Below are 13,176 nucleotides of genomic sequence, written 5' to 3' on the forward strand. Positions count from 1 at the left end.
CATCTTTTTCCTCAGAGCCAGGCTGTCTGCTGGCATTTACAGCAGGCACCGTACAGTTTATGGCACTACTCCCATAAGGAATAAGGGTCATAAATGACCACACTCTAACCCAGAGATATGGGTTTCTTTTAAAGAATCCTGCATAGGTAGTGCGCACTCGGAGCCCTGGTGGTGCAGCGGTTAAGTGTTCAACTGCTAATTAAAAGGTCAGTAGTTTGATTCCACCAGCCGTTCCCTGGCAACCCTATGGGACGGTTCTACTTTGTCCTGTAGGGTCACTATGAGTCAGAATCAACTCAATGGCAATGAGTTTTTTTTAGGAGAGCAGACACTCAGTGAACTCAGCAGAATAAGAAAAAGAAAAAAAATCTCTATAGCAAAATTTAAATGTAAATGCGCCCCAACCGGAAACCATTTAAACAAATGACACGTTTATTAAAATGCTAAATAGGGAGATAACATAGATACAGGTAGTCTCCGACTTAGGATATATTCAAGTTACAAAGAATGAAGGGCACTTAGAACTGTCCGGGTTTTTTTTTCACATCATATCAACAGTAATATGTACTACATACAATGTTGCAGCACTGTAATTTGCTGATGTTATCATTCTCGGGTGTTCACCTGCAGATGTTCAAAGACCAGATTTATAAAGATACTAAATAAAAGGCAGTAACAATAAAAACTAAAAAAAAAAAAAAAAATTAATGAAAACGACAACAAAAATACCAAGGTATTAGACTTAGGTCAGAACCGACTTACGACAAAGTCATTGGAACAGAACCTCAACACTGAACAGGTCTACCTGTATATAAAAAATGCAGATGAAATAATGAGAGAACATAAAATTGAAAATTGACAATTATACTCTAATTACATTTATACACTTATAGAAGCCACTGAGATGCACAACGAGTTATTTTTACAAAACAAAGTTATCTAGAATTTCCCATAAGAAATAATTTCAGTAAGATTTTGTTTTTATTTCAAGTTTTAGTGATTTGAAAATGATATAAAATATTAAGATAAAAGCAAGTGAGGGTATTTCTAGACATCTCGCCAAAGAAGAAATACAAATGGCCAACAAGCACATGAAAAAATGTCCAACATCATAAGCAATTACAGCAAATCAAAACCACAACAGGATACCACTTCACCCGGACTAGGTCGCTATGAGTCGGAATCGACTCGATGGCACTGGGTGAGGATGCCTAAAACAGAAAACAAATGCTGGCAAGGATGTGGAGATACTGGAACTCTCATACGGATGATGCAGAAAACAGTTTGGTGGTCTTCAAAAAGATAAACACAGTAACTAGTACCATATGATCCAGCAACTCCATTCCTGACAACACAGACACAAGTACACCAATGTTCACTGCAGTGCTATTAACAATGCCAAAAGGTGGCAACAGCCTGAAACATCAACACACGAGTAGATAAATAAAACGTGGCACATATATGCCCTGGTGGCACAGCAGTTAAAGTGCTCAGCTGCTAATCAAAAGGTCAGTGGTTGGAACCTACCAGCCACTCCACAGGAGAAAGGTGTGGCAGTCTGCTTCTGTAAAGATTTACAACCGTGGAAACCATATGGGGCAGTTCAACTCTGTACCACAGGGTCACTATGAGTCGGAATGGACTCGGCAGTGGGTCTGGTTTTGGGTTTATGTACATACGATGGAGAATTATTCAGCCATAAGGAGAAATGAAGTCCTGATACATACTTCAACATGGATAAACCATGAAAACATTATGCTGCATGAAGTAAATCAATTATAAAAGGACAAATATTGTATGATCTCACTCATACGGAACAGCTAAACTGGGCAAACGTTAAGAGACCAACGTTTATTAGGGGTTACCAGTGGCGGGAGGAAGGGGAAAGGTGGATACTCTTTAGGAAACACTGAGTTTCTATTTATGGTTACATCCTCCTGGTATATTGTCATTTAATCATTATATAGTGTCCTTCCTTATCCTTTGTAGTGGATTTAACTTTTTAAAGTCTGTTTTATCGGAAATTAATATTACCACTCCTGCTCTTTTTTTGATTGTTGTTTGCTTAATACATTTTTTTCCATTCTTTAAGTTTTTGTTTGTTTGTGTCTCTAAGTTTAAGTTGTGTCTCTTGTAGGCAGCATATAGATGGATCGTGTTTTTCTATCCATTCTGCCACTCCCTGTCTCTTTATCGGTGCATTTAGTCCAGTTACATTCAGCGTAATTATGGATAGGTATTTATTTTGGTGTTTTTTTTTTTTTTTTTTTTTGCATGTTGTTGACAGTTTCTTCTTCCCACTTAATTTTTTTGTTCTGAGTTGTTTATATATTGTCTTTTCCTCTTACCTGTTGTTTTTGTTTCTGCTGAGTCTCTATTTTTTTCTTGTTATTTTATTTTGATAAGTACAACTGTTAGTCTCCTTTGTCTTCCCTTCTTGACCTCAGGTTCCCTACATCTATCCATCCAGGATTCCTGTCCTGTCCTGCCTTCTCATCCTTGCCCTGGGCTAGTATGCCTGTTTAGTCTCATATACATAGTTGAACTACATGTGAGACTGTTTGTTTTACAGGCCTGTCTAATCTTTGGCTGAAGGGTGAACCTCAGGAGTGACTTCAGTACTAAGTTAAAAGAGTGTCCAGGGGCCATACTGGAAACCTCAGTTTCTTCCTTTGCAAAATGCAGATAAAAAAAGAGCTCCAAAGTTCAAACGGTTGTTTTGAGGATTAACTGAGATAAAGTCAATAAAATTATTTAATCGGCACAGAACCTGGCACACGGTAAATACTCAATACATGTTATTTCTTGTCCTCCTACTATTGCCTTAGAAATTAAATAGCCTAATTTTTTGAAGAACACATCTGTTCGTGTGTGTGTGTGTGTGTGTGTGTGTGTGTGTGTATGTAGAACATAGTCTGGAAAAAATACTTCAAAAAGTTAACAGTGGTTCAATGAGAAACCACTTCACACCCACTAGGATGGTTAAAATAAAAAAGACAGAGAGTAGCAAATGCTGACCAGGATATAGAGCTACACTAACCATCATACATTGCTGGTGGGATTGAAAAATGGTACAGCCACTTTGGAAAAGAGTTTAGCAGTTTCTTAATAAGCTAAACAATTTTATCTTATGAGCCAGCAATTCCACTCCTAGGTATTTGCCTAAGAGAAAAATATAAGACCACACAAAGACTTATATGCAAATATTCATACCACCACTATTCATTCAACCCAAATGTCCATCAACTGATGAACAGACAAACAAAACGTTGTATATCCACACAACGGAATACTATTCAGCAATGAAAAGAAATGAAGTAATGGTACACACGCTACAATATGGATGAACCTCAAAAACATAATAAGTGAAAGAAGCCAAACATAGAAGAGCACATTTGTGTGATTCCATTTATATGAAATGTCCAGAAAAGGCAATCTAGAGACTGAAAGTAGATTAGTAGTTGCCTGGGGCTAGGGGTAGGAATAGGGATTAACTGTAAATGAGTTCTAACAAACTCAATGAGGGATGAAAATGTTCTAAAATTGGATTATGGAGATGACTGCACAACTTAGTAAATTTACCAAAAAAAAAAAAGTAATAATTGTATATATTTAAAATGTGTAAATTTTACAGTATGTAAATTATACCTCAATAAAGTTGTTTTAAAAAGTTAACAACGGTTATAGCATTGTAGGTGATTTTATTCCATGTTTTGCTTTTGAAAATGGTTTATCTGAGAAAAAAGATTTATATAAAAACTAAATTGCCAAATTTATTGGAATTATGTGTAATTAAAAGTAAGCAAACATTCAAAAGGCCATAGGGACTCAATAAAGGACTTGGCCTTCATAATACTTACTTTGGCTATTTATATTTTTTATTGATTATCTCCTGTTAGTGAAATCCTAGATAGATAAAACGTTGTTAAGCAGATGATTAAGTATAGCTTCTCTGTATGTGTTTTTGAACACAAAGTTGAAACTGAAAAATTAAATGCCTCAATTTTTGCTTTAAACACAAAAAAATATCATTAAAAAAAATTAACTGCCTCACAGAGTTTTCTAAGAAGATAATAGACGAATTTATTTATGTCAAGCCTAGATCTCAGGAAAACAAAAATATCAAAAGTAGAACACCAACTTTTAAATACTTGGGTCCAGGCTTCTATTTTTTTTTTTTTAAGAAGTTTTTCAAGAGACTCTAATGTACACTAAAGCCTGAGAATAACTGCTTTCCAGATTTATGAAATAACCAGAGAGGAACACTGTGTAAACATAAATATGATTAAAAAAAAAAAAATGGAAGCTCAAATAAAGAAAACAAAGTCCATCTGAAAAATCAGGATAAAAGGAACTCAAACTGGGTTTGAATAATGGACAAGAAATGACAATGGGATGACATCTGTCCGTGTGTGTGTGTGTGTGTGTGTTAGAGCAAAGCCTAGAAAAAAATGAACGTTACTGAGAAGAAGGAAGACAGGGATGTAACCTTGACTTTAACAGTGACTCTTTCTTAAACAAAACAAAATCAAACCCTTTGTCACTGAGCTGATTCAGATTCACAGCAACCCTACAGGTCAGAGCAGAACTGCCCCACAGGGTTTCCAAAGCTGTAATCTTTAAGAGGATTGCCTCAAACTGCTGACCTTTTAGTAGCAGCTGAGCACTTAACCACCGCACCACCAGGGTTCCTCTGCTCTTTCTTGCTGCAATATAAAATAAGGTCCCTTTGATTAGGTACAGATCTAAAATACATATCAGAACTACTTACAGATAAAGAGATGGGTGCCTGGGTGGCGCAAGCAGTTTGCAATCAGCTGATACCCTAAAGGTTGGTGGTTCAAATGTACCCAGCAGTGCCGTGAAAGAAAGGCCTAGTGATCTGCTTCCATAAAGATTATAGCCAAGAAAACTCTCCAGAGCAGTTCTACTCTGTAACACATGGGGTTGCCATGCATTGGAACTGACTTTACAGCAACAGGTTTTTACAGATAATTAGAAATCAAATCACAAGTAACATACTTGTAAAGATATCAGAACTATGGGTTTTATGTTATAAGTACTCAAAATACAGCCTGAGAAAGAGAAAAAATATCAGAAAACAAAAAACAAAAAACCCCGAACCCACTGCCATTAAGTCAATTCTGACTCATAGCAACCTCTATAGGACAGGGTAGAACTATTCCACTGGGTTTCCAAGGAGCAGCTGATGGATTCAAAATGCTGACCTTCTGGCCAGAAATATTTTCAGTAGAAAATATTCTATCATTAGGCAAGTGCTAAAGTACATCTAAACGGTAGGACTAAAATTATTTCAATAAATAAATCTGTTTCCCAAAGGTTGCTTCCTCCAGGTATGCCCCATCACAGTGAATGCAATGTACAACCATCTCGAAGCTCTGGCTAAAAAAGATAGGAGGTCATCCTCTTTGTCATACAACCAATCCATCAGCCAATCCGGTGGACTCCTTCAGAATGTATTCCGAATACAACCAATTCTCAATCCCTCCACCACCACCAGCCTAGTCTAAGTCACCATCATCGCTGGCCAAAGCAAGCTTTTTAAAATGTAAACCTGCTTATGTCACTCCCCTGCTCAAAAATCTCCAGTGCCTTCCATCACACTTAAAAAAAAATCCCAATCTGCTCTCCTCTCCTCCCATCCCTCCTCTGACTCTGGTCCAGCCACATAAGCCTCTCTACAACAAGCACACACCTGTTTTGCTCTTCCCTCTTCCATCTAGGTATTTAAAAGGTTGAATCTCTCACTTGTCACTTCTCTGCTCAAATTCCACCTCAACAGCGAAGGCTTTGCTGAGAACCCTATCTAAAGTAACACTCCCGTCATTCTCTATTCCTTTACCCTTCATAAGTATTTCTTCAGATAATAACAACCTGATAATATGAAATATATTAGTTTTTTACTGCCCACCTTATCCCACTAGCATGTAAGCTCCATGAAAGCAAAGACTTGCTTGGTTCACTGCTGCATGCCCAGTACTGGTACAGCACAAAAACTGGGCATTCAACAAATATCTCAATGTAGAATGTACCCTAGTTTTTCACGGCAACAGTAATTTATTCATGTATTTTTTGTGTTTCAAATAGTCCTCTTTCATTTTGTGAACGGTTTTATGACAAATATTTCCCCAAATCATTTCCCGCTCACAATGCATTTTTATTCTGCTTTGAAAAAAATCAATTACCAACAGAAGTTTTGCTACAAGTTCAATTTTACCAAGAGAGCAAACTAGTTGCCTGCCACTAGGTCGGTAGGAAAGAGCTAGTCAGCAAATAGTCCTTCCATCTTGATACCACTCATTCCAACTATTCCTATTTCTGATTTTCCTCTCTTTTCCTACACTGTCAACAGGACTCCTGTTTTTCCAAAACATGAGTCTTATGGAGAAAAAGCCCACCAGTGAGTTAGGGCTATTGGATCTATTTTGTCCTTCTTTCCAAGTTCCAAGGAACAACGTTCCCTAGTAGTATTAACTGCACTAACAGAAAAAAGGTCAAATAAATTTGGGAAAAATGTCATGAAATAAAATTAAGCAGGTTTCTTTCCTAAAGGACTTTTCTGAATCTCAACTCTGTTAATGTGCACTGTAAATCTCCCAAATAGAGATACACAGATTCCCAAAACTTTTTTTTAAGCACTTCTCTAAGAACTTGTACTCTGTGTAGAGTTGATTCCTACCCTGGAGTAGAGGTTCTTAAACCTAACTTGAAACCTGAGAGAAAAGAACAAACACAAACATAATCTTTCCTTCCATCATTTCATTCATCACACTCTTCTCTCCCAGCCATCGCAAAAATTCAAGGAAACTGTCTGACTGGAAACACCTTTTACTTTAGGCATTAAGGAAGGCTGAAAAAGAGACTTGCAATGGATTTAAATTATAACTAAAATGTTTACTGTCTGCAGGGCATTTGGAGGTAAGTCATTTTCCATAAGTAAAGAAAATGGTAGAGAAAGTGACAAAAATTAATGAAGTTTGCCACAAGTAGTATTAAACCAGGGCCAAATGCAATCAAGTAATTTCATCCCTGGTTTTACAACACCAACCAGGTAGGGCCAGGGAGCCAGAAGGGGGCAGTGGTGGTTGGTTGAGTGGTAGAATTTTCGTCTTCATTTGAGGAGACTGGGGTTCAGTTCCAGACCAACGCAGCTCAAACACAGCCACCACTAGTCCATCAGTAGAGGCTTTGCATGTTGCTATGATGCTGAACAGGTTTCAAGGAAGCTTCCAGACTAAAACAGACCAGTAAGAAAAGTCTTATGATTTACATACAAAAAACCGGCCAATGAAAACCATTTGGGGGAATAATCTTACAGATCACAACTGTAAGATCCTGTTGTGTATGGGGTCACCATGAATCAGGGGTGATTCAAAAGCAGCTAACACCAACCATGGAGGATCAGAAGGAGGCAAGCTGTGCAAATTCAGAGTTGAAATACTATATTGACACTTCTGGGGGAGACTATAATTACAGGTAACAAACTCTTACAGTAGAAGGAAACTAAATCAGCAGAATTGTTTTAGAACATGATTACCAACATAAATTCACACCCTGTCTCAGGCAGAAATTACTTCCCTAACAATTCCTCCCTTTCTCTGTCATTCTCCCAAACCATTGCAGGGAACCCACTGCCTCCATATGCTTCCCTGGTCTCTAAAACATTCTGGTTATCCTTTTCATTCCTATTCTATACCCATGCCAGTTTTCAACCTTGAACTCTCTCATCCTAACATTTAACAGAGTATCTTCATTGACATCTGGTGTCAGAAACAGGGAAGTAGAACTAGTCATAGCCCTAACATCAAAGAAACTCCTGAAACTTAAGAGGTCTGATTAGAATATGGCCCAATTGCACCCTCCGCAAGAGGCAAACAATGCTACCTTTAAGCCCAATCCCGAAACAATCCTAAATTCTTTTGAAACTAAAAATAGCTCAGCTGTTGTCTCATCTGCCAGCAGATGGCCAAACTATTTTTAATTCAGGATTCTAGAGAGCAGGAGTGGATCAGACTAAGCTAGGGTAGCCGAGGCTCCCCCGCTCTGCAAAGCTCAATGTTCACTGTAAAGCTGTAGCTGGGCAGGTACCATGAGAGGGCAACCTGGAGCTGTTCTGTGGGCGTCACATGCAGGAACAAGGTAGACATGTAGGTGTCTTTAAGAAAACAAACCATTCTTTACTTCAAAATATAAGGTAATTTAATAAAAGTTTTAAATAACTGTACATCCCCTAAAGGTTTCATTACTTTTTTCTTTTTAGGAAAATAAAGATCCTTTATATAATGTCTTTGAGAAAGGATTTTGTTTTAATAAAGTAAAATCTCCCCAATCTAGTTTCCTAAAAGTTATACTTTAATAAAAAATATAGTTCATAGTTTTCTCATTAATACTGGATGAACTGTAACATCACAAGTATTTATAAAACCTATTCCTAACTGGCCATTATGTTAAAAGATGGCTGAATTAATTTTAAATACCAATGCTCTGACTTCTACTCACACACCAGCAAGATGATTTAAAAATAAAAACGAAAGTCTGACATACCAGATGTTTTCTCGTTTACTGTCCATCTCCCTTCAGCTCCATGGAAGGTGCTCAATAAATATTTGAGGGGGGAATGAACGCAGGCAGGTATATATACCACCACCATCCAACCGTCATCCACTCACAACCAATAAAATAGGGATGAACAAAACCAGGCTATTCCAGTTCACTTTCCCATCCTGCTTGATGACCACACAGGTTTATCAAGAGACCAAAGGAGGCCTAGCTCAGGTCTCAAGAGTGAAGAGTAAGTCTGTAACAGTTTCTGTAAACACTGGTGGCTTAGTGGTTAAGAGCTACGTCTGCTAACCAAAAAGTCAGCAGTTCAGATCCACCAGGAGCTCCTTGGAAACTCTATGGAGTAGTTCTACTTTGTCCTGTAGGGTGGCTATGAGTCAAAATTGGCTCTACAGCAATGGGTTTTTTATAATAGTTTCCAGAGACAACACATATTTGGGGATATGAGCTTACTGTTTACCGTAAGACAATATACTTTCTGCAAAGATGAATTAATTTATCTCCATCAACCTATGTTTGAGTGATAACATAGATGGATTACTGTAAAGGAGGAATTAAAGTTCACCATGGATTAGCTACTGCGAGGCTGGTCAATTAAGTTTTGCTTTATAGGAAGCTAAATGTAATGATTTTTATGAAATTACAAGAGAAAACACCTTATGCATCTCAAAGAAAGAGAGTATTCTAGTGCTGGGTAGGCCACATTCCTCAAATTAACTATACGAGAGAGGCAAAAAAGCAAAAACTGGTAAAATGTGGAAGATTATCCTGGTATAGCTGGCACACACACTACCAAGTGGTTCCTATGTTTAGGGCCGGCACGGACCAAGCTACAGGCCTTCTAAATGTGCCAAGAAGAAGCGGCAGGAATATTTGTAATGCAACAGTTAGCAGTGCATTCACACTTGTGGCACATCAGACGGAATGTGACCTTACAATCATTAAATTCAATCCTCATTACACAGAGGAAGAATTGCCCAGAGAACTGTCAATATTGCAATGCATTGAAACTGGGATTAAAACTCAAGATCCCAGGTTCTCAATCCAGGGAGCTCTCTCTTCAAACACACTTACTTACATTATCATTTCAGGGAGGGGAAAAAAATACATATATATACACACACACACAACATACTATAGTAATTTAGTCAGATACTTACAATTTAGTATACGAAGAGTATTTTCTAACATGGAAAATATAAACTCACAAACTAAAACTTTAGTTTTAACCTCAAGTTTTTAAACCTGCAAGTTATTCATAAACCTACACTGTATAGCAATATTTTTAAAAATCCTAAAATCACTCCCTCCCTCAGCTCACCCCAATTTAATAATTAATAATTTAATAATTACCCCTTTCAGGACCCAGATATAAATTCAATTTTTACCACTGTACAACTGTCTTCTCGCACATCTGGAACCACCTTTTGTTAGCTACAAAACAAGTCAAAGGTGAACTTCCGATCCATGATGGGGCGGAAAGCTAAACTTAAGGCCACTATACTACAGAGTCAAAAATTTGAAGATGAAAGGTCTTCAACAATATTTTTTAATATCACCAATTTTAGGGATCTAAAAAAGAAGAAAACAAACAATATAGTATATTATAGCAAGTTAACTTGTAGTCTTCAATTTATTCTTATAATTAAAAGGAAAAACTGCTTTTAAACAATCCTGACTCTCTAGCATAAATTGAAATTATTCTGGATGCCACCCTGCCCCACCCTTAAGAATGCTGTTTTCCACTCTGAGGGACAGAGTGGCAGGGGCGGGGTCTGGGGACCATGGTTTCAAGGGACATCTAGGTCAACTGGCATAACAAAGATTATTAAGAAAATGTTCTGCATCCCACTTTGGTGGGTGGCGTCTGAGGTCTTAAAAGCTAGCAAGCAGCCATCTAAGGTTCATCAATTGGTCCCAACCCACCTGGAGCAAGGAAAATGAAGAACATCAAGGGCATGAGGAAAATATGTGCCCAAGAGACAGAAAGGGCCACATAAACTAGAGACTCCATAAACCACCTGACACTCTAAGAACTAGATGGTGCCCGGCTACCACCAAATGACCGCCCTGACAGAGAACACAACAGAGAGTCCCTGATAGAGCAAAAGAAAAGTGGGGTGCAAAACTCAAATTCCAGTAAAAAGACCTGACTTGATGGTCTGAGACTGGAGAGATCCCTGAAGATGCGGCCCCCAGACTCTCTGTTAAGCCAGAGCTAAAACCATTCCAGAAGCCAGGGATCCCTGAGGACGTGGCCCCCGGACTCTCTGTTGGCCCAGGACTAAAACCATTCCCAAAGCCAACTTTTCAGGCAAAGATTAGACTGGACTGTAAGACATAAAATGATACTGGTAAAGAGTGTGCTTCTTGCTTGGCTCAAGTAGATACAGGAGACTAAATGGGCAGCTCTTGTCAGGAGGAGAGATGAGAAGGCAGAAGGGGACAGGAGTGGACTCAATGGACAGGGGAAATACAGAGTGGAGAGGAGGAGTGTGCCATCATATCCTAGGGAGAGCAACTAGGGTCACATAACAACACGTGTGTAAGTTTTTGTATGAGAAACTGACTTAAATTGTAAACTTTCACTTAAAGCACAATTGGAAGAAAAAAAAAACAAAACCGCTGTTTTCCAAAGCCTGTCATCCCATTTAAGAAGCTTCATTTTCTCATTAATTTGACCTAGTCTATTTCCAGCGCTATAAAATAATGTCTAAGCATTAGAATTCATCTCTGCTAACTATCCTGGTGTCTCCTTAAACGATTTCATCTTTGATGGATGCAACAGATCTATAAGTGTTCCGCCTTTTAACAGTGCCTTATCTGCATGTCCTCCCTATAGGTATTGTTTAGATTTACCCTGTTACAGGCTTTATTACACTAGATCTCTTCCGTTTGAACTATAAATTACAATTCAAGCTTGAAAGCAGCTGCCACTGTCCAGACATGTGGCTGGTGTGTGTCATTGTCTTTTTCATTTTTCTCATTTCAACCCCTCCCTTCTCTTGTCACCTAAAGTCAGCTTATCTAAAGGTCCTTTCACTCCCTGCTCTTACACCGCCACCCCCACCCCTTAACCTCTGGTCTTGTTCTTCCAGGTCAGCCCAGTCATATACAACATTACTGTTTTTCCTGTGGCGGAGGCGGAGAGATGTCAGAACGAGCTGCACCTCTTGCAAACCCCTTCTCAGGCTGTCAGCAAGGGAACAACTTCAGTCTATCTTCCCAAAGTAACACGCTGAACGATAAAGTTATCGTAATTACGATGCAGAATCCTTCCCACGTACCCGATCTTAACATATCAGCTCCACTTCAATTTCCAAGCTAATCAACAACAGCTCATCTGTGCTTCATCACAAAGGGCGGCATTCCGTCCGCACCGCACCGTTCACCAACAAAATCCTGTCATACACTCGAGCGGCTCCCTGGAACCCGGACGCCTGAACCTGCCGCGTCCCCCGAGCCCAGCCACCCTGCCTCTGCCCCACATCCAGCCGAGTTACTGTCAACTCCAACCAGGCAACAGAGAGCTTCGCGAGGGCTCCCTGATGTCAGCGCGGGCCCCGGCCGAGCTCCCGGGTCGACTCCACCTTCTGCGGGGGTCGCCACGCCAGCCGCCCCCCCCCGCCCCCCCCCCCGCCCCCAGTCCCGGGGCCTCCTCGCCGCTCACCTAAGGCCACCTCGCACGCTTTGCGCAGCTGGGAGTGATGCGCCTTCTTCACTTCCTTGTCGGCCAAAATCTTCTCCAGCGCCCGGGTCAGGAACATGTTCTTCGTCTTCTTCCCCTCATACATGGACGCAGAGAAGGCGGCGGCGGCTAGTCCGACCCGCGGCTCCCAGCGGCCGGAGAGGAGGAGAAGGAGAACGAGGAGGAGGAAGGGAAGAGAGAAAGGAGGGCGGAGGTGGGGGAGAGGCGTGGAGGGCAGAGACAGGATCAGGAAGGGGCGGGGGAGCGGGGCCAGCCGCCGTGCGGGCCAAGTCTGCGCCGTCCCCCGAGAGGCCCGCGCCCCGAGGGGACTCCGCTTCTCCCGGCCCGGTGGGCGCTTCCCAGCCGCCCCCCTCACACGTCCCACGGCCCGGCAGCGGCAAGGGACCCGGACCCGGCGGCTGTCAGCCGGGGACCGAGGGCCGAGGCGGTGACAGTGGCGAGGGCTCAGAGGCCCGGCGACGGCAGGGCTGCCGTGGCTACTGTGGGGATCAGCACCAGCCGCGGCCGCGGACTGGCCTCCATCACCGCCGACCTGCCCCGGCCGCCATGTTGGGAGGAAACGACGCGTCACGCAGCGGCCGAACGGCTACAGAGGAGGAAGCGACAGCGGCGGTGGCGCTGCCAGGCCAGAGCTGCCGCGGCGCCGGGAGGCTGGGGGCGGAGGACGGCGCGGAGGAGCGGCCCGAGCCTCAGCGCTACGGCGGCCCAATGGGGCCGCGCCGTCTCCCGCGTTCTCCCGCAGGGCGGCGTGGGGCGTGGCGGGTGTCCTGCGGCGGCGCGGCGGGCGATTCGGGCTCCTCCCAGCGACTCTGCGGGGATGGGAACCCCCCGCACCTCTGCTTTTGCGGAGTTAGCAGAGCTGCTTTCCCTGCTGCACCGGCGTC

General features: G+C 41.6%; 1 protein-coding gene across 5 annotated transcripts in view; it reads right to left on the reverse strand.

Moving 5' to 3' along the window:
* The window catches only part of ARFGEF1 (ADP ribosylation factor guanine nucleotide exchange factor 1), a 175,612-nt gene extending 162,995 nt beyond the window's left edge, over nucleotides 1-12,617 (reverse strand). For 3 of the 5 annotated variants that reach the window (XR_010317774.1, XM_064267778.1, XM_064267780.1), the window contains exon 1: nucleotides 12,254-12,617. Coding sequence is in view for 4 of the 5 variants with exons in the window: in XM_064267778.1 (XP_064123848.1) it covers nucleotides 12,254-12,377 (124 nt within the window). In the remaining variant the exon portion in view is untranslated. The remainder of the gene's footprint in view (nucleotides 1-12,253) is intronic. The other 2 variants (XM_064267779.1, XM_064267781.1) reach the window with 2 other exon arrangements.
* Nucleotides 12,618-13,176: the final 559 nt, after the last annotated feature.

This window comes from Loxodonta africana, chromosome 14 (genome assembly GCF_030014295.1).
Source record: "Loxodonta africana isolate mLoxAfr1 chromosome 14, mLoxAfr1.hap2, whole genome shotgun sequence".
Classification (NCBI taxonomy): domain Eukaryota; kingdom Metazoa; phylum Chordata; class Mammalia; order Proboscidea; family Elephantidae; genus Loxodonta; species Loxodonta africana.